The sequence below is a fragment of the Erythrolamprus reginae genome, chromosome 2 (genome assembly GCF_031021105.1).
Source record: "Erythrolamprus reginae isolate rEryReg1 chromosome 2, rEryReg1.hap1, whole genome shotgun sequence".
Taxonomy (NCBI): domain Eukaryota; kingdom Metazoa; phylum Chordata; class Lepidosauria; order Squamata; family Dipsadidae; genus Erythrolamprus; species Erythrolamprus reginae.
The window spans coordinates 262,309,204-262,331,121 of NC_091951.1; the positions used below are offsets into that span (position 1 = coordinate 262,309,204).

Sequence of the window (21,918 nt, forward strand, 5' to 3'; positions counted from 1 at the left end):
ACTCGAGATAAGAGCTGGGAGGGGAGAGATATTTTTGTTCTACTTACAAGCCCAAATTCGAGATACAAGCGCCAAGGAGCTGTCTCCTGAAGCCAAACGCTAACTTCCGTGTTCGGCTTCAGGAGACAGCTGCGAAGCGGCGCGCGTGTTTTAAAAGGTTGCAGCCGGCCTGGGGGGCTCGGGGGGGTGCTTGCAGCTTTCTTTCTTGCTCTTTTTCTTTCTCTCTTTTACCTTCCCTTCCTCTATTTCTTCTTTTCTTTCTCCTTCCCACCTTCTTCCCTCCCTCCCTTCACTCATTCCTCTCTTACTCTCCCCTTTCATAAGTTTCCTTGCTTCCTTCCTCTGTTCCTGTCCCTTCCCCCTTTCTTTCTTTCTTTCTTGCTCTTTTTCTTTCTCTCTTTTACCTTCCCTTCCTCTATTTCTTCTTTTCTTTCTCCTTCCCACCTTCTTCCCTCCCTCCCTCCCTTCACTCATTCCTCTCTTACTCTCCCCTTTCATAAGTTTCCTTGCTTCCTTCCTCTGTTCCTGTCCCTTCCCTCTTTCCTTCCTTCCTTCCCACCCTCCGTCCATTCATTCACCCATTCCTCTCTTGATCGCTTAAAGCCGGTCCCTGGTGCAAAAAGGGTTGGGGACCTCTGTCCTACAGGATTGGGGGCAGAGAAGTTGAACATATGTAAATTTAAAAGTTTAAGAAAGTTTACAAGTTAAGTGAAAGAAACTTCATTATTCATTTATATGTACATGTACATTTCTTCATTAAAAACATGTCTTTCTGCATAATTTAGACTAACTTTGTGAGTTTTTTGAGGGCTGGAACCAATTAAAATTATTTACATTAATTCCTATGGGGAAAAGTCGTTCGAGATAAGAGCTGCTCGACTTAAGAGCCCAGGTCTGGAACGAATTAAACTCGTATCTCGAGGTACCACTGTATATGTTAATTTCCTCCAACAAATATGAACATGATGTTGGCGTGAGAATAAATACATTAGTTCTGTCAAACACTCTTAGATAAATCTCATTATAATTCCCTCTAGTATGAATATTAAAAGAATCTACTGTTGGCTAATGGAAAAGTATGCTTTCTTTGCAGATATTCAATTTACAAAAATTTGGCTAAATAGTTATTTCAACAGGGACAACAAAAGAACCAAGACCAAAAACAATTTTGCAACAATGTATTCATGAACATCAACGTTTGGTGGTTTGTTTGTTTTTTAACCTAAAATACAGTTTAAAGGACAATGTTAGAAATACATGTTGAATATTTTTGAGTATTTGGAGCAAGCTGCATTGATCTTCCTAGATGCAGATAAGTCTTTTGACAATGTGAACTGGACTTTCCTGCTCAAACTTTTGGAAGATACAAATTTTAGAGGAAACTTAGAAGATGGGTAAGATCGATTTATACTTCACAAAAAGAGCAAATAATTTTAATGAAGATCTAACAATATTCTATGACAGTGATGGCGAACCTGTGGCATGGATGCCACAGATGGCATACAGAGCCATATCTGCTGGCACCCGAGCTGTTCCCCTACCTGATTTTTGGCTCACACAGAGGCTCTGGGAGGGCATTTCTGGCCTCCAGAGGGCCTCTGGGCGGATGAGAAGGGCGTTTTTACCCTCCGCTGGCTCCAGGAAAGCATCTGGAGCCTAGGGAGGGCAAAAACAAGCCTATTGGGCCCACCAGAAGTTGGGAAACAGGCCATTCGTGGCCACCAGAGGGCCACTTGGGGGGTGCAGGAAGCTATTTTCGCCCTCCCTGGGCATTGAATTGTGGGTGTGGGCAATTGTGCAAGCACGATAGTGCCTGCATATGCTCTTTCGGCACCCGGGGATAAAAAGGTTTGCCATCACTGCTCTATGAGATACAAAAAAGAAAGACAAAAATAACCACTGTCCCTTTTCTTATTTTGTTCCTTGTAATACTGATAAAGGATAAAATGATTGTGGAAATAAAGACTGAAAAAACAAAACTTGTAAGTTAAGGCTTGTTACTGATGACTCGGTCACATCCTTTAATAAAGGGAAATAAAAAATTAAATGTGTTTGGTCCAGTAGCAGATTTCAAGATTTTAAAAAAGATGGGGATATTAACAAAAAATGTAAACATAGAAGATAGAATTGATGAATAAGATAAGTTTTAAAACTGAGATGATAACAACTTGGTATGTCTATGACAAATATGAATTGCATGCTATTTAAAACAACTATGTTAATGCATGGAATGAAGTTTAAAAAGGTTTGGTAAGATGGGAGAAAAATTACAATGGGCATTGCTGTGGAGAATTACTGTGATAAAAAAATGTCTTTCGTAAAATGAGATTTTTCTTTCAGATAATGTTTTGGCAACTGATGTGCCACTTGAACAGTGGCATAGCTAAACTGTTGTGGCAGGAGGGAAGAAAGCACCAATTAAATATAAGGTGTAATGAGGGGTCCTTGGTGCTCTCTGCAGATGTTTCCTTGCAGATGTTTCATTATCCAAACTAGTATTAGTCAGTAGATTTACCCTGATGATATTACCTAATTTAGGTAATGGAACATCTACCAGATAACAGAGAGGAAAACAACTCTAAGCTCAGAGAGGAAAACAACTAAGGACATTGCAACCCTGAGCTACAAATACAGTATTCTCCTTTATTGATAAGGTGTTATAAGATGCAAAAGTCTGTGTTTACCTCATTTAAAATTGTACATTTTGTAGCTTGCTGTTTGATTTGGATAAAGCTGTAGGATTGCTGAGAAATAGAAGGCTTTTGGAGTAAGATGCATATGAGCTGAGATTTGGGCGGCATGGATAAAAGTGAAGGTTGCTGTGGGTCTAAAAAATCATTATATTAGATGTGCCATGCTGAGAATGTGAATTAGCAACAAGTGCAGGTTGTGCCCTACTTGTTTTCAAGGCACACAGCGCAAGAAGCGTTTTGTAGACAAAAACCACAAACACTGATGACTTATTATGAAAGAATAAAAAGTTTTCTAGGGAACATAAAATGTAAAATAAATTCAAAAGAACTGGTGGCAGAGGGATATAGTGGTTAATAATTCTCTTATTTACAATTATTAGAAATATTTAAAATATGTAAAAGAACAGATGGTTTTGAACATAGTAAGACTGAATTTGAAATTGTGACAAATAATGAGTATATAATTGCTAAAATGTATAAACTTTTATTGAAATATGAAATGGAAGAAGTGAAATAATGTATAATAAAGTAAGCAAAAATTTTGGTTATAATATACTGATGGAACAATGGGAAAATATGTGGCTGAAAGGACTAAAATTTTCACTATTATAATCTTAAAAGAGAATTTCTTTAAAATGATGTAACCATAGAGTAAGAGCTATAATATAAATTTGTACTTACTGTATAACTGATATACGGAGAGGGGCGGCATACAAATCCAATTAAATAAATAAATAAAATAAAGAAGAATAGAAGCTACTTATTTGTATCTTTTCCCTCTCTTTTTATTTTGTCTTTACTTTCTCCCATTTTCTTGCACTTTTAACTTTCTCTTTGATTTTTTTCACCCTCATTAGCTTGTATTAGTTTTTATATTTTTACAAAAAAATCCTTTCATAAAAATTATAAAAAAAGATAGAAAGCAGACTCCTGGAAACTTTTTCCCCCAATCATGCAAAGAAATCCACAACCTTTTAAATTACATCAAAAGCTACTTCCCATCACACATCCTTCACTTTTCATCCTACATTGCTTATGTAATGGAGAAAACTAATACCACCTCTGCAATGAACTGCTGCAATGGAGCTATTTTCTGATCATGTCCTATACTAGTCCTGAACTATTCATTTTCTGTTGGTGTTCTGAACCTCTTCAGTTGGAGACAACTGAGCTAAAGTACTGCTGAAAACAAGGAGCGTTAGAAACTGATCACTTAACCCTGAGTTAGTAGAATAAGAGAGTTGGAAGGAACCCTGGCGGTCTTCTAGTCCAGTGATTTTCAACCTTTTTTGAGCCGCGGCACATTTTTTACATTTACAAAATCCTGGGGTACACCACCAACCAAAATGACACTAAATGACACTCTAACACGGTACATATTGTACATATAGTTAATAATATAGTATATCACCCTCTGCGGGGGCCTCTTATAAAAAGAAAAAGGTCAAACATCTATATACACCATCCGGATAGACATAACCAGGTGAGGCTGAGGCTTCATCTAGTGATGGCAACATTTACCTGCAGTCCTGACCGGGATTAGAAATTGGGATCATGGGGAGGAGCAGCAGTTTCAACTACTCGCCGTGGCCACAAAATGACAAGTGCGTGGCAGCCCAAGCGGGGACCTTCCTGGGTGTGGATGAGAGGCGGACTGCTATTGGTTCATTGCCAGTGTTCGGGATGAATCCGAGAAGGTGATTGGTCAGTGAGCGTTCCCTGTGCCTCCACTCTTCCTGTTGCTGATAGCTGGAGGGACTGTGAGGGGAATGTTTATGTTCGGATGGAGACGGCTGGCAGCAGGCTGGATAAATGGCCTCCGTGGACCATATCCGGCACGCAGGCCATAGTTTGGGGACCCATGTTTAATTTCCCCACGGCACACCTGACCATGTCTCGCGGCACACTGGTTGAAAAACACTGTTCTAGTCTAACCCTCTGCTCAGGCAGGAAATTACCAAGTACTACCCAATTATTTATCTGCCAATCATTGAGTTTCTCACTGGGCCCAGAACTCTTTTTTCTTACATCATTCATTTAAAAAATGTATGCCACTTATGGCAACATTAAGATTCCTTGACAATATAAACAGAATATATTTTTAATACCAAAATTCTTGATGAATGGGCAGCTTTTATCTTATGCAGCTAATGGAAGGTACAAGAAACATATATGGACTTTAGATTTGTCAGATTATGCTATTTCAGGGTCATAATCAACTGAAGAGGTGAACAAAGGACAAGGAATCATTAAAATGACCTGCTCAGCTCTAGCCAGAAGCATGTCAAGGAAACTGAACCAATTTCAATGTAAATCACAACAAAAGTGCATATACATTTTAAACATGTATTTTAGGCAGAGTTTCTGAGATTTTTGCATTCAGCTTTACAGTTTACTCCATTTAAAAAAAAATATATAGCACTGTTTAAATTAATGATAAACTCCATGTTAAGTTTTCTTCAGAACAACAATTTATGCTTACCTACTAGGAGCCATAAGATTATAGATCACTCTAAAGCAGTGGTTCACAACCTTTCTAATGCCACGAACCCTTAATACAATTCCTCATGTTGTGGTAAACCCCAACCATAAGTCTAGCGCCAATTCTCCCAACAGACTTTTAAGCTGGTTGGCAGGAAGGTCAGAGGGACACCCCCATTGTAAACGCCTGATTGGTTGGATTGTAAAAATATGTTCCAAGGCGCCAGAATAGAAGTTGTAGTTCCTAACACTATGGGAAATGTGTTTTTTCCCATGGTCTTAGGCGACCTCTGTGAAACGGCCGTGCGACCCTAAAAGGGCTCCTGACTCCCAGGTTGAGAATCACTGCTCCAGAGACTACTTAGGATTGCTGTATTTAAATCATGAATGCTGCAGATATGTAAAAGTAAATGTTGTAAGGTGATGCATTCTCTCTTCACATAAACCAAATGCATCAATGCACAGGGTTTTGTTACTGATGGAATTATATTTTCATACAAATCCAAATGAATAATTAATGGCGCCAGATTCACTAGATGACCTGCTGGATCCCATACTTCTATCAATGCTAATGGCATTCATTCTCTTAACTCAGGGAGAATTTTTCTCACCTTTTTATATACAAAATTTGCATTAGTTTTCCTAACTAGTAGCAAACTGTCAAAACATGGCTTCCCTATTCTTGACAGATTTAACCTCATTAGCAGTTGTCATTGAAAACCGATTAAAGGGATAAAGCAAAACGTTACAATTAGTCCATCATGTGTGCATTTGACCAATTTCATTCCCTTTCATTACTTTTCAGAATGCCAGCAAATTTTGCCCCTTTTGAAAAACTGTAATAAGGGACAAATCAGAAGGTCTCACTGAGGCTTAACGTGCCCATTTCAACTTTTAACATCACAAATGCCCCCACTTCATCCCAGTCAAGCTATAGCAGGTCGCAGCCTCTGGAGAACTCTGAGGTATGAAATGAGTGATGTGTGATCTTCAAACTGATAAAAATTACAAACACGCCCCCCCCCACTCTTTTAGAAACAGAAAATGTACGACGAGGGACAGTTCCATTAAGTCAGCATAGGTCTACTTCTGCTAATTGGTCAAAAGGGTGCAGGGGCATGAAGTTTTTAAAATGATAGAATCACTCACTCTAAGTTCTGTTAGCTTTAAAAAGCTTTATGCTCTTTTTAATGATTCACCAAAAAATTGTGGTCTTCATGGTGCATAAATTTAGGTCAGAGTTTCCACCATTATGGAGTTTACTTAGTTTTCCTGCCCTTAGTTTACATCTAACTAAAGATCACCAAAAGGTGTTTTGTGAAGTGCCAACATCAAAAAAAGCAAGCAAGCTCTCCATTGTGCAATTTTGCAAATCTATCAGTGAGCTAATCAAGCAAAATTGGTAGAATTGACATCCGTGTAACCTAAATATGACTGTTGGGACAATAATCCCTAGATTTTTCTCAACAACAGAGGGCTCACTGCATTATTTCATCTATTTTTAAATCAACTCCAGCAGCAGACGCACAGATCAATGGGACAAGGTCAATTTTTTAAAGCACCTTTTCCCCCTCCCAAAACAAAGGAATAGATTTTTTTCCTGTCTGTCCATTTCACAGACAATTTTTTCTCTTACTCAGGAACTGTTCTAGGTTATCAAAATTGAGCCCTTTGCCCCATTATACATCAGGCCAAAACAAATACTATCAAAATGTGTCACTCTTGTCTGAGGCTCTTAGCTTCAATAACCCTCGTTGACAATTTTTTAAAAAGTGTTTGAATTCAAAAATCCATAACATTCCTGAACTTCTTGTAAAAAAAATACTCAGCTCAAAATTGAGCTCATTGCCCTATTATCCATCAGGTAAAATGCATACATACATACATACATACATACATACATACATACATACATACATACATACATACATACATATCCAAACCTCTTATCTGAGGTTCTTAGCTTCAATAACCCTCATTGCCGGGTGTTTTTTTTTAAATGGCCAATGAGGACTTTAGTATTTGGATTCAAAGATCCATACATTCCTGGACTTTAAAAAAAAACTCAGCTCAAAATTGAGCTCATTGCCCCATTATCCATCAGGCAAAAAAAATAAATCAAAATCAAAAACGTGTCACTCCCGTCTGAGACTCTTAACTTCAATAACCTTCACTGCCCATTTTTTTAAAAGCAGTATTTGAATTCAAAGATCCATAACATTCTTGGACTTAAAAAAAACATCAACTCAGCTCTTCCTCTCTCCGAGGAGGCCAAGATCCAGGCCTAGAAAAAGAAGATACCTCTGCAGGATTAAAGAGGTTTACATAAGCGCCAGGCCTGGGCGAGCCAACCGGAAAGCACCGGGACCATTAATCAGAGCCCGGCACGTTATCACCTCAGCTCAACCGCCGGGCTTCGTTCCCTTTTCTCCTCATTTTCCCCCCTTTCCCTCAAGCGGGGGGGGGGGGGGGGAGGCAGCACGACCGCGCATCTCCCGCGCTTTGCAGAGGCCGAGCTGCCCCCCCCCCTTAGGGAAAAGAAGGGGTCGGCGTGGAGAAAAAAAGAGGAAGCAAAGTAGCGCGCGAGAGAACGCTCTCTGCCCAGAAGCCGAACTCTGGCGCGGTTCTTTATCCTTTCAGGGGGGGGGGGGGGGTGAGAAAGGACATCAAAACGGGAGGCCAAAGAGCGCTGCCATTTCGCCTCCCGCCGGGGGGTGGGGGAGAGAAGCGTCTCTACTCCGGGGATATTCCCTTCGCCGCAGGGTCTCTCTTTGCTGCGGCTTTGCGGGCGGGCTAAAGGCTGGCATTCAAAGGCGTTTTCTGTCTTTATCGGTCCATTAGTCTGCAATACCCGGGGGTGGGTTTGGGGTTTATTTTGGAGGGGGGGAACGAGAAGAAAGGTGGCCACGGTGCCCATTTTAAAAGGAGCCCCCCCCCCGTGCGCAGAAGTGCGCCAAACCCGCGCGTCCCCCCCCCCCCCCCCACGTAGCCTCCTTTCGTAGCCCGTCCTCTTTATGAGGCGACATCTGGCGGGTTCTTCTTCTCCCTTAGGAGGGATGGAGGGGAAGGTGGGGGGGAAATGAGGCCATCGCAGCCCCCACACACTCGTCTTCCCCCAGCAACCCCATTGCGAAAGGCAAAGCGCAGCGCCCCCTAGGGGCGACCCCCGCGGCTCTCGCGCCCCAACCCCGGGAAAGCGGGTCCCGAGTCCCACACGCATCTATTTCTATGCACCCCGCCAGCCCGGAATCTCCTTCGAGACGCCCGGTGCCCCCCCCCCCCCACGACGCCCTACCTGCGTGGCTTTGTGGAACTGTTTCTTCAAGCCCGCCACGGACATGGTTGCTGCGGGAGGTGGAGGGCCGTGTGGGATGCTGCTGGGCAAAGGCGGCCGGCCGTGGATGCTTCTTTGCTCTCTCTCGTTCGCCCTCGCTTGCCCCCCCTCCCACCTCCACCTTCCCCGACGGGTTATCAGATCCCGGCTGCGGTGCAGAAACACCCTTGACGTCAAATCGTGGGAACTCGTCCTCTTAAAGGGAAAGGCGCCCCGCTTTTTTTCCTCGGCCCCCTTCTTCTGCCTGGCTTTCCCGGTGGGAGCCCAGGAAGGAAACGTCTTTGCAGGTGTCTTCTTCTCTCAGCTCTCTCTCTCTCGTTGTTTCTCTCCCTCTCTCTCCACCCCTTCTCTCCTTTTTTCTTCTTCCTCTCTCTCTCCTTCTTTCTCTCCCTCTTCCCTTTTCTCTCTCCCCCCTCTTTTTATCTCTCCCTCTTTCTCTCCCACTCTCCCCTTCTCTCCCTCTCCCCTTTTTCTTCTCTCCCTCTTCTCTTCTCTCTCTCCCCCTTCTCTCTCTCTCTCTCCCCTTCCTTCTTTCCTTCTCTCCTCCCCCTTTTTCCTTTCTCCCCCTCTGCTCTCTCCCTCCTTGTTTCCTCTCCCTTTCTTTCTCTCTCCCTCTCCTCCCCTTCTCTCCTTTTTTCCTCTTCTTCTCTCCTCTTTCCCTTTCTCTCCCTCTTCCCTTTTTCCTCTCTCCTTCTCTCGCTCCCTCTCTTTCTCTACCACTCTCCCCTTCTCTCCTTCTCCCCTTTTCTTCTGTCCCTCTCCTCTTTCCCCCTCTACTTCTCTCTCTCTCTCTTCTCTCTCTCCCCTCTTCCCCTTCCTTCTCTCCCTTTTCCCCCTCTCTCCTCTCTCTCCTCTTCTCTCCTTTTTTCCTTTTCCTTTCTCTCCTCTCCCCCTCTTTCTCTCCCTCTTCCCTTTTTCCCTCTCTCCCTCTCTCTCCCACTCTCCCTCTTCCTTTTCCCCCCTCTCCTTCTCTTTCTCTCTCCCCCCCCCAATAGCTTAGGGGGAATTGTAGATCCAGGGTCATTTGGAGTAGAGGATTAGGTAATCGCATGTGTCTTATTGATGAAGTGACAATTCAAGGTTCCTTTTTGGGCCCTGCCCTGCTCATCTATCCGGTCCTGGTTCTCAGCAATTCTGGCTTGGGAGTTTTCAAAGATGGGGAGATCTGACTCGTCTGCACAATGCTCACTATGCTTGCAATGCTCTGGAAGATTTTTTTTTTCTTCAGAAGAAACCGAAAGAGTTAAAGAACTGGATAAGGTAGCATTGAGACAAGGACTCTGCACATCTTCCAAGCTTGGGAACTTACAGTGTTGGTTTTGGCAGGCTGTGAATAGTAACCGTGGGGATTTTAGTGGGCTTGGAATAATAAATACTTATTATTAAATAAATAAATAAACATGCATCCTATTTGTTAAGTAGATGCTTAGTGCTTTTAGTATTATGAACTGCTATTTGTGGGTACTACACAAATCCATCCAGTAAAATTAGTCTGAATAGAACCCCATGGTTGTTAAATTATGATTTTTAATACTTGGGACCCTCAAATGGGACAGGTTTTCACATACTAGGTTAGATAGTCTGTGGTTTTCTCATAGCAACACAGCTTGGGTTACGGCCTATCCTTCCTCTTTGCAGTTTCATGCAAACACATCTTCCCAGCAAGGCATATTAATCTTTCCTCTTACTCTCCCTGCAATTCCTTCTCATTGATCATCCTCAAACTAACAGGAGATAGTTGGAATCAGAATCAGATTCATGAATTTCTGCACATAAAAAAATAGATTCCTGAATGTCTGTATGTAAAAAATAGTGATGTTTCAATCACACTGTCACAGACACCATTGTGACTTGATCATACTTAGTTAAAATGATCAAAAATAAAAAGCAACGACTGAGCATAAAACTACAATGACTGTAGACATGAGTAGAAAGTTGCTACATGTTTGGCATGCACTATTATTATTATTATTATTATTATTATTATTATTATTATTATTTAGATTTATATGCTGCCCCTCTCCGAAGACTCCTGTTTTCTCTAGAACAATCCCATGAGATGCATTGGGCCGAGAAAGAGCGAGCATCTAGCCCAAAGTCTAGCTGGCTTTCATGCCTAAGGCAAGCCCTAGAACACAGTAACTTAATCACTAAGTGAAACTGATTCACAACTATTCTAGGTATGTCCAAAACATACATTGCAAGGGTAAGCTCTACCACTTAAGAAAGAGGCCATTGGTTGCATACCTTGTTAATTTAAGGGCCAAAGTATGAGACTTTTTCAAACACCATAGAGACTAATAATATGTAAATGGAAGGAAAATGATTTAAGCCTTAAATTATTAGGTCTATGGAGATTCTCAGTCATTCAGGTCCTAGTTGTCCTAAAGGTTCTTTTTTTTCAAAAGGCAACTGGACTTTGTTTTTTCTTGAAGACATCTCGCTTCCCATCCAAGATGCTTCTTCAGTTGCCTTTTCAAAAAGGACCTTTATGACTACCATAATTAGGTATTACTTCATCTTGGGCATTCTCTTGAAAAAAATCTACCTTGATCAATAACGTAGAGGATTTTTTCTTCTTCTAGCTCTTCATCTTGGAGGCTCATGAATCAATAGTTTTAAATCGAACATGTAAAATTGGGGTCTCTGACATCTGTGCCAGATGGGTTTTTGTTACTTTGATGACATCAGTGATTAATACTACTGATAAGCTCTCATGATAATATGCACTTGTTATGCCGGGCTTCACGTTACAAGCCCCCAATGAAGTCTAAAGGGAGAAATTCAAACGCACACGTTTGTAAAGTAAACAAACTACAGTATTTCTATATATTTCCTGTATTTCTCAGTTAGCAGAAGAGAAGACACTACAGATTGACTTTGATTTGGAAGGACAGGAGGATGTTAAACAGCAGTGATTTGGAAATGCCTAAGAAGTCTGGGAAACCTGAAAATTTATTTATTTTCCCCACCAGGTGTCCCACTTGATTTCAAGGACTATTAAACAACAAACTGCAAACTCCTTTTCCAGCCAAGTTGTAATCAAAGTACTTTTAGCACAACTTACCTATGATCCTCCAGGAATGGCTTCCAATCTACCTTCTGATACTAAATCCATAACTCCCATCACTTCAAGAGCTTGGACAAGAATGAGGAATGGAAGGATTTTAACAACATCTGGAGAAAGGCGTAAGCAAAAGCATTAAAACCACAATATAACAAGCAACTAAGCAATAGAAACTTCCAAAAGATGCTTCACAAAGTATCTTTAAAATATGTTGTAAAAAGATACAAAGATGATTACAAAAGCAAATTAGGTCAACATTACAGCATTGTTTCACATTATAGTTTCTTATAAATTACAAATCCACTATTCCTTTGTAACTTGTTTCAAGCACAATTTGCTTTTTATTTTACATATATACAATTGTGACTTCAAAATATTTACAACTTTGACTGTGAAATTCAGTTGTCTTTTAATGTTTCCAGTGGTTATCTCTTCTCCCTTAATACATCTATAACTACATTGATTTTCATAGCTGTCCCTTTGTATCAACACAATGCATCAGAAGGACCAGAACTAAATATCCATATGTATTTATTTCCCAGACCAAAACGTACTACTTACTTATCATTCACAGAAAGACAAATGGGTATGCCCATTTGGACAGCATTCTCTTTATAACCATGCCAGCTTTAAAATTGACAATTAAAATTGAAATACTATTACAAATAGTAAATACATTGTCTTGAGTCTGATAGAATGTCCCCAACATTTTAGAGGCTGAGATAAAACCTAGCAATTTACATAAATTTGGCTAAGATCAATTTCTTCACTTAAAAACTTTCCCCTTGCTTTGATCTATGGCTACTTCTAGTGTTTCAGAATAAATTTTGCTGTTTTGCTTTACTATTGCTCATATTCTATTGGTAAATATGTTTGTTTATTTAGATTGTTTATTTAGATTTGTATGCCGCCCCTCTCCGCAGACCCTTTAACACAAAGGAAGTTGGAAAATTTCTAATAAATAAGGTCCTGGAAGCATAGCCACATCTTATTGGAAGTATCTTAGGAAATGGCTTGTGGGTATACAGAAAGTTTTTGAATGAGTAGGAGTTAGAAGGACTTGAATAGGAAATACAAAATAGGTGTTTACCAAGGAGACACAGTGATACCTCTACTTACAAACTTAATTCATTCCATGACCAGGTTCGTAAGTGGAAAAGTTTGTAAGAAGAAGCAATTTTTCCCATAGGAATCAATGTAAAAGCAAATAATGTGTGCAATTGGGGAAACCACAGGGAGGGTGGAGGTCCTGTTTCCTCCCTGGAGATTTCTAGAGAGACCCCATAGAGGCTTTTCCCTGCCTTTTCCGGTTAGAGTTTTGGAGGGTCAGGTTTGTAAGTAGAAAATGGTTCTTGAGAAGAGGCAAAAAAAATCTTGAACACCCGGTTCTTATCTAGAAAAGTTCTTAAGTAGAGGCATTCTTAGATAGAGGTACCACTGTATAATAATATCAATATCTGCATACTGAGCAGAAAAAACACACAAAAAGATTAAAATTAAAAACAGCAGCAAAACAGCCAAATTCGTATGATGCTTTTGCTCAGCATATACATTGAATTCCAAGATGCCAAGTTTATTGTTATAAAGATAAAATATCCAGAGGATTGGTCAAGGAAAAATGCCTTGGTGGGGGAGGTTCCAATCAAAATGAAGCAAATCCTTGGTTCCCAAATGGCAGGAATAAAAGGATGCAGAGTTAAGGCATCCACCAAGTTTAAGGTACAGGTGCTGTGAATGAGAGGACAGATTTCAAGTTACCATATTTTTTTGGAGTATAAGATGCACCTTTCTAACTCCCCAAAAGAGGGTGAAAACTTGGGTGCATCTTATACATTGAATGTAACCCCACCCAGGCATCCTCACCCTTTGGTCTCTGCATCCCAGCAATTTACCTCCTTGCAGCAAACAGCGCGGAGCCTGATTAGCACAAGCGACTGATCAGCCTCCTGACCACCAGCTGATTGATTGAAGCTGCAGGCAAGCCCACATGCTAAACTGAAAGTGAAACTAAGATGCAAGGAGGCAAATTGCTGGGAGGGAGAAGCAAAAGCAGAATTTTATTTTCTTCTGGTAATCAGACTGTGCTGAAACTGGCTGTTTGTTATTTACTGCAAGGAAGTAAGTCAATAACTATAAATGCCTATAGAATGTTTGAATTATTAGATTTATTTTTAAAGACTGCTTTATTATTGTTCTAGACAACTTAACAAAATGAAGAAGCTTTTTAAAATAAATGCTTGATGTGAAGAGGCTCAATGTTATTGTATCTCCTTTTATGCTGTTCTGTTCATAATTACTATACACGTGTATGGTTTCGGGTCAAATAGACCCGAACATAACAATAGGGTTAAAATGTTGATTTTAGCTACTGTAAGTGTTTTTCTGAATACCTGCTTCATTAGTAAACTGTATGTGAACATGATTGATCATAAACAAATGAAAAATGAAATTAAAATTAATTTTTATTTTTATTTTTTCAGAAAAAGGTAAACGTATACTGTTTTGGGTCTATTTGACCCGTTTTACAGGTCTGAAACTTGTGATTAATTGACTTTTACAGGTCTGAAACTTATGATTGATTGATTTTTCCTCACTTGAGGGGTTCTTACTATGAGTGTGGGGTTTTTGGGTTGGGGTGGAGTTTTTCTTTTGGTTTACCTGTTGCTACATGCTGATTGTTACACTTGTACTGTTCGGGTCAATATTGACTTTTACAGATCTGAAACTTGTGATTGATTTACTTTTCCTCATTTGAGGGTTCTTACTATGAGTGTGGGGTTTTGGAGAGGGTTGGGGGGTTGCTTTACCTGTGGCTACTAAGAATAAGAATAACTATAATGAGAATAACTATGCTTCCAGAAAGCCACATCAATTTTAACAGCATCTGTACAAGTATAATCTGAAATGTAACAGTGTCCTGTTTTAGTATTAAGATAAGGCAGCTGAGTTAAACCCTCACTTAGTCATGTTTTGAGTAGATCTATTTAAATAATTGGGAGGAGTTAGTGTGACTACATTAAAAAAATGTTCTGGCATTAATATACTGCCATTATGTACATTTCTCCTATTCTTTGCTATTTCTATATTTCAGGCTACATGCACAAAAATACATAGCAAACAGTGTATATCATCAGTGATGTTTGCTGGGAGACAAATTGTTGGGAGTTAGAGGCAGAATTTTTTCCCCTTGTTTTCCTCCCCCCAAACTAAGGTGCATCTTCTACTCCAAAAAATACGGTATTTTATCTAGGCTGCCGCTTGAATGGGACCCTTTCCTTTCAAACTCAATTCTCCATATTGCTAACAGACTTTTTGGATAATCTTGAATAGAACCTAGCACAAAATACCAAAATTACCCTAACTCTTCTTCAATATTTAATTAATTTTATTATCCATCATGCTGACCTGTCCTGATCTTACTAATAAGAAAGAGTCTTCCATAATGCACAGGAATCAATGAGATCATCCAATTCAGTGGAGGAACAAAAAGTAGTTTTTACTTTTTTGTGCAGCTGCTGTAACATTTCCTTTAGGTTGCTGCCATCATGTGTTACATGAAAAAAAGACTTCTTTAAAAATAATTCAAGTTATTATAAATATATGCAGGTAGAGCTCAATTGACCCCAAATATGAACAACTGAACCCAAAATTTCTGTTGCTAGGTGAGACATTGGTTAAGTGAATTTTGTCCCATTTTACGACCTTACCAATGTTGTCAAATGAATCACTGCAGTTAATAATACGGTCACTAAGTGAATCTAGCTTCCCCGATGCTTGTCAGAAGATTGCAAAAAGTGATCACACGACCCTGGGACATTGCAACCGTCATAAATATGAACCAGTTGCCAAGTGTCCGAATTTCAATTACATGATGATGGAGAAGCTGCAATGGTCATAAGTGTGAAAAATGATCATAACTAATCTTTTTCAGTGCCGTTGTAACTCTGGTCACTAAACAAACTGTTGTAAGTCAACAACTACCTGTATTATTTCTACTCACTTTGCTTTTTTTCAAATGACCCTTTGAATGTTTAATAATGATTCTTTATGGTGTTTGAACCACGTTCACTGCAACAAGATGAAAGGGGGATGCTTTAAACAGCTTGTCTTCTGTCATTTGATTTTACAAATCATGTCCCAGGTCATCCTTTAAAAACCGTAAATAGTCAACACAAGAAGCAATTAAAGCATTATTAAGGAATAACTGCCAAAACTAGCCAGTTATGTCTTTATTTATATTCTATCTTTCTCACCGTGGAGCATTAGAGTCCCTTTAAGGGAATTTAGTGGCGCAGTGGTTAGAGTGCAGTACTGCAGGCTAATTCTGCTGATTGCCGGCTGCCAGCAGTTTGGCAGTTCGAATCCCACCAGGCTCAAGGCTGACTCAGCCTTCCATCCTTCCGAGGTTAGTAAAATGAAGATCCAGTTTGTTGGGGGCAATATGCTGACTCTATAAACTGCTCAGAGAGGCTGGAAAGTACAGTGGAGCAGTATATAAGTCCAAGTGCTATTGCTAAAACCTATTTTTCAGCAAAGAAGGAAGAGGTCTGAACTGATCTCTTGCAAAGGAATCTTGATATTAATCCAAAGCCAAAGGCCGCCCTAGAGCCTTAAGAGTTGTGGCCATCATCATTCATTCATCATTCTAGCTATTGTCTATCTACTGTAGGATGAAGAATTCTCCCATATGTTTCCAACCTATATGGCTCTGAGCTTTCTTTTGCTAATTTGGCCCATAGTAGTTACTGATGCCATTAATCCATCTTGATCTGGTTTTCTTTCGTGAATGCCTTTTATCAAGTGGAATCCATTCTATAACTGCCTTAGTCCACCTGCCATCAGTTCTTCTTGCTATATGACCAACTTATTTCCATTTTAGAGCCTCGGTGGTGCAGTGGTTAGAGCGCAGTACTGAAAGCTACTTCTGCTGATCACTGGCTGCCAGCAATTGAGCAGATCGAATCTCAGTAGGCTCAAGGTTGATTCAGCCTTCCATCCTTCCAATGTCGGTAAAATGAGGATTGTTGGGGGCAATATGCTGACTCTCTATAAACTACCTAGAGAGGGTTGTAAAGCACTGTGAAGCGGTATATAAGTCTAAATGCTATTAACATGAAACATCTTTCAGCTATGGCGAGGGGGGCGTTTGCCCAGGTTCGCCTGGTGCACCAGTTGCGGCCCTATTTGGACCGGGAGTCACTGCTCACAGTCACTCATGCCCTCATAACCTTGAGGCTCGACTAATGTAACGCTCTCTACATGGGGCTACCTTTGAAGAGTGTTCGGAAACTTCAGATCTTGCAGAATGCAGCTGCTAGAGCAATTATGGGCTTCCCTAGGTATGCCCATGTTACACCAACACTCCGCAGTCTGCATTGGTTACCAATCAATTTCCGGTCACAATTCAAAGTGTTGGTTATGACCTATAAAGTCCTTCATGGCACCGGACCAGATTACCTCAGGGACCGCCTTCTGCCGCATGAATCCCAGCAGCCAGTTAGGTCCCACAGAGTGGGTCTTCTCCGGGTCCCGTCAACTAAACAATGTCGTTTGGCGGGACCCAGAGGAAGGGCCTTCTCTGTGGCAGCCCTGGCCCTCTGGAATCAGCTCCCCCCAGAGATCAGAATTGCTCCCACCTTCCTTGCCTTTCGTAAGCTCCTTAAAACCCACCTCTGCCATCAGGCATGGGGGAATTGAGATATTCATTCCCCCCAGGCCTATACAATTTATGCATGGTATATTTGTGTGTATGTTTGGTTTTAAATAAGGGGTTTTAGTTATTTTAAATATTAGATTTGTTATATGTTGTTTTATTGTTGTTGTTAGCCGCCCCGAGTCTACGGAGAGGGGCAGCATACAAATCTAATAAATAAATGAATGAATGAATGAATGAATGAATAAATAATTATTTTACTCTGTTAATGATATCATATAATTTGTTTGTTCTCTAATCCATGTGCAGGTCTTTTGATCTTGTTTTGGTATGACAAGCATATATCTTTCTATGGTTCTTTACTATCAATTGTGAAGTTAATGTCCATAATTCACTGGCATGTGTAAGCATAGGTAATGCACACTGATTGGACATGTTGTATCTTGTAATATATGTCATTGAACTCAACACGCCTTACTGCTAAGAATACATATGTGGGATCACAGATGGTGGATTTTGAGTTAGGGTTTGGGTTTTTCCCAAGTTACCACATGGCCACAAAGCTCACTGCATGATTTTGGCCAGCTACTCTGCCCAATCTGTCTTGCTTTTAGGATGATACCGCAACAGAAGAATCTGTTGTAAGCTTTGTTGAGAAAAGGTGGGATATAAACGCAACAAAGGAATATGTTTTAGTATTTTAGTATTCTCTATCAGGTTTCCCTTGGATTTATTTATTTTATTTATTAGACTTCTATGCGCCCTTCTCGAGGCGACTCAGGGCGTCTTTATCTTTAGTATTATCTTTTAAAAAATCCTTTCTCACAGCAAGAGCTACTTACATTAGGACAATTAGAAATTGACGGAAGCATTAGAAATAGATAGTATTGATGAAGTTAGTAATGAATCATATCAACAGCTGTTTCTACTTTGCTCAAAATAGGAGCCAGCTATAAAGGAGTATATAAATGCTATTGCCCCTTTATAGAGAGCTATAAAGCTGTATATAAGTGCTACTGCTGTTGTTATCTTTTACAATGCCTGGTGAACTCTATTAAAGCTTCACCTTCTCTATCAACACTTGTACAATTACAAGCATTGCCTATATACACACACAAACACACACACCCCTATACTTTTCTTATTTTTCCAGGTGTAGAATGTGAAATGGCTCCAGTTTAATCTCCAAGCCTGTAGTCAAAGACAAGCAACTTGTATCCATCCTCCTTTTCTTACCATTCTGTCCACCACAAGTCTTTTTCCAACTTCTCAACCATTGTAGGGTATTATTTATAGCTATGTCAATAGCACTTAGACTTACATAGTGCTCACAAGTGATTTACACAGTCAGAAAATTACCCCCCAAAATCTGGGTCCTCATTTTCCTGATCTCAGAAGGATGGAAAGCTGAGTCAACCTTGAGCCAGGGAGGCTCAAACTGCCAGATTGTAGGCAGTCAACAGTTAGCAGAAGTAGCCTGCAAAACTACATTCAAATCACTGCACCGCCATGGCTCATATCTAAATTCTCTGTTAGCTTCAAGCTCTCCATGTAAACTATTGAATACCGAGTGATTATATTTGATTGCCATTTATATCATAGCCCACACAGTATTTAACTCATTGTGTGGGTAGGTTATTATAGACTCATTTTTAGACTTCTTAAAATCAGAAGCTGGTTTTATAATTTTGGTATTGAGTTTTGATTGACTTGCTGAGATGGAGGCTTACTTTCTTACACCAATATGTACTATAGTTAATTATTAAAAGAGAATAGAATAGAATAGAATTCTTTATTGGCCAAGTGTGATTGGACACACAAGGAATTTGTCTTGGTGCATATGTTCTCAGTGTACATAAAAGAAAAGATACATTTGTCAAGAATCATGAGATACAACATTTAATGATTGTCATAGGGATCAAATAAGCAATGAGGAAACAATCAATATTAATAAAAATATTAAGGATATAAGCAACAAGTTGCCGTCATTCAGTCATAAATGGGAGGAAATGGGTGATAGGAATGATGAGGAAAAACTAGTAGTAATAGTAGTACAGACTGAGTAAATAGTTTGACAGTGTTGAGGGAATTATTTGTTTAGCAGAGTGAGGGAATTTGGGGAGAAACTGTTCTTGTGTCTAGTTAGGTGAATCATACAATGATCAGAGTGGCCCACAGCTGCTCTTGGTAAGGAACGATAAGCATCTTTAAGTGTTGTGTAGCAGTGGTCTAAGATATTCTTGCCTCTGGTGGGACAATTGACAGAATATTATATACGGTATTTATATTTAATAGTATTTTTGAAACAAGATGCTGTAGGTCATAAAGTAAATTCAAATCTTGCCTGTGGAATCTATTGTGACAGGGAACAATTAATCTCAAAATTTAGAAATCAAAAATGCTTTTCTCGATTCTATTAAAATAGGGAATGCTTTAAAAATATTATTATTATTATTATTATTATTATTATTATTATCATCATTATTATTATTTTATAATGCCCTTTTAGCAAATTACAATTACAATTAATAAAGACAGACAACAACACCTATTAGACAATACATACACTGAATGATAGATTGCAATTGAAAAGGAGGATATGAGGCCACACTATCTATTCATCTACCCTCACTGAATGAAGAGATTATACAGTAAAAGTAGAAATTTTACCAAAAATTATTTAATCCCTGTGTAAATTTTCAGCCTACGGTATTCATCTAAAACAAAACAACAGTCTTATCCCAGCTCATTTATTCATGTCGACGAGAATTCCAGATTAAGAATGTGATTCAACATGTATGGCATTATCTAATCATCTGAAACAAAATCCCTGAAGGTTGCCATGATTTCCTTTCAAATGACAAAATATCTTCAACCATGATTGAGGCATAACAAGGTGTATGAGATTTTTTCCAGTGGGCAAAAACAGTGACAATTCCTGAAGATGCTTTGGGCTGGAGGAAGTCAACTCATTCATTCCTTCTTTCTCCTCCAGTTCCATTCTTTTTGACCTCAGGTGTAGAGCAAGGAAGCATATACCATATTTTTCGGACTATAAGATGCAGCGATGTATACTGCTCAAAAAAATAAAGGGAACACTCAAATAACACATCCTAGATCTGAATGAATGAAATATTTTCATTGAATACTTGGAGTTATATTCTGTTGTTTAAGTGTTCCCTTTATTTTTTTGAGCAGTGTATAAGATTTTAAAGTGGCAAATATGGAAAACAAAGTTTTTGTCCTTCCCGGACCCCAAAAGTACTCTGCAAGCCTCCCAAACCATCTGTGTGCCCTGGTTGTTTTTTCCCCCAATAATTGACCCATTTTTCTCCCGTTTTTGCAAAAAATGGGGCACGCAGAGGGTCTGGGAAGTCTGCAGAGTGTTCCTGGGGGCTTGGAAAAGACAAAGCCAAGTTTACAATGCAAAAATAGGATGTGGGGGTGGGCTTTGGTAGGCAAAAAAATGGCTGTATTCGGTGTATAAGATGCGCTGATCTAGCCACCCTCTTTTAGGGTGGAAAAGGCGCGCCTTATGCTCCAAAAAATATGGTACTTTAAGTTTTGGGACATCTTTATCAAAGGTTTTCTGCTCCTAATCTCCTCCTCTATCCCATTCTTCTGCTCCAGTGCAGAGGTTGTTGTTACTTTTGTCGCATCTTAAAAATAAGTACACTATTGCACACCAAGCCTAATGGAGGGAAAAAAATCCACATCAATTCTAGTTACAAAAAGCCTGTTTTCTTTTGTAATTCCTTAGCATTTTTCTGCTGAAAACAAATGTATAATGAATTCACAGCCGTATACAGAATAAGCATTATGAAACAATGCAGAACTAAGTATATGACAAAACTGCATTTGCCTCTTCAGGATGTACAAATAATTTCTAATTAAAGTCTGCCTTCTGGTGGGAGAGGGAAAAACTGACAAATAGTGATTAAAAGGTAACCTCCATTATACAAATAGGAAAGAGAATAAAAATCTAAGAGTTTTTTAAAGGGGGAAGAAGTGATGAAATTTAGCATCATATTCATTTCAACTCACTCCTTTCATTAGAAAAAAAAGTTTTAGTTGAAATGAGTCCTTTTCCTTTGTGCATCTTTTCTTTTATGTACACCGAGAGCATATGCACCAAAGACAAATTCCTTGTGTGTCCAATCACACTTGGCCACAAAATTCTATTCTATTCTATTCTATTCTATCTTCACAAGGCTACAATGCACGTATGGAAAACTAGTAACGTAACAGGCTATATTCAGAGTAACACATTTAGAAGGGACCTAGTAAACCACAGAGGCAATCCCCAAAAAGTCTGTTGGGAAATAAAACTGCCCATGAACAATCATTTTAGGAGAAAGCTGTATCCTCCTGCCGGTATTATTTCATTTCATCAAGGGTCTGGTTTTATTTTGACTTTAGGGGACTGGAGGCTAAAACACATGAAGAACGGTTGCAGGAACTGGGTATGTCTAGTTTAATGAAAAGAAGGAAGAGGGGAGACATGATAGCAGTGTTCCAATATCTCAGGGGTTGCCACAAAGAAGAAGGAGTCTACCTATTCTCCAAACCACTTGAGGGTAGTACAAGAAGCAATGGGTGGGAATTAATCAAGGAGAGAAGCAACCTAGAACTAAGGAGAAATTTCCTGACAGAACAATTAATCAATAATGGCTCCTGACAGAACAATTAA

At 39.6% G+C, this 21,918-nt stretch overlaps 1 protein-coding gene across 1 annotated transcript in view; it reads right to left on the bottom strand.

Annotated features, from left to right (window-relative positions):
- Nucleotides 1-8,657, bottom strand: part of SH3GL2 (SH3 domain containing GRB2 like 2, endophilin A1) — a 128,322-nt gene extending 119,665 nt beyond the window's left edge. Inside the window, exon 1 of the mRNA XM_070742530.1 lies at nt 8,470-8,657. Coding sequence (XP_070598631.1) covers nt 8,470-8,514 — 45 coding nt within the window. The 5' untranslated portion in view covers nt 8,515-8,657. The remainder of the gene's footprint in view (nt 1-8,469) is intronic.
- Between the last annotated feature and the right edge of the window lie 13,261 nt (nt 8,658-21,918).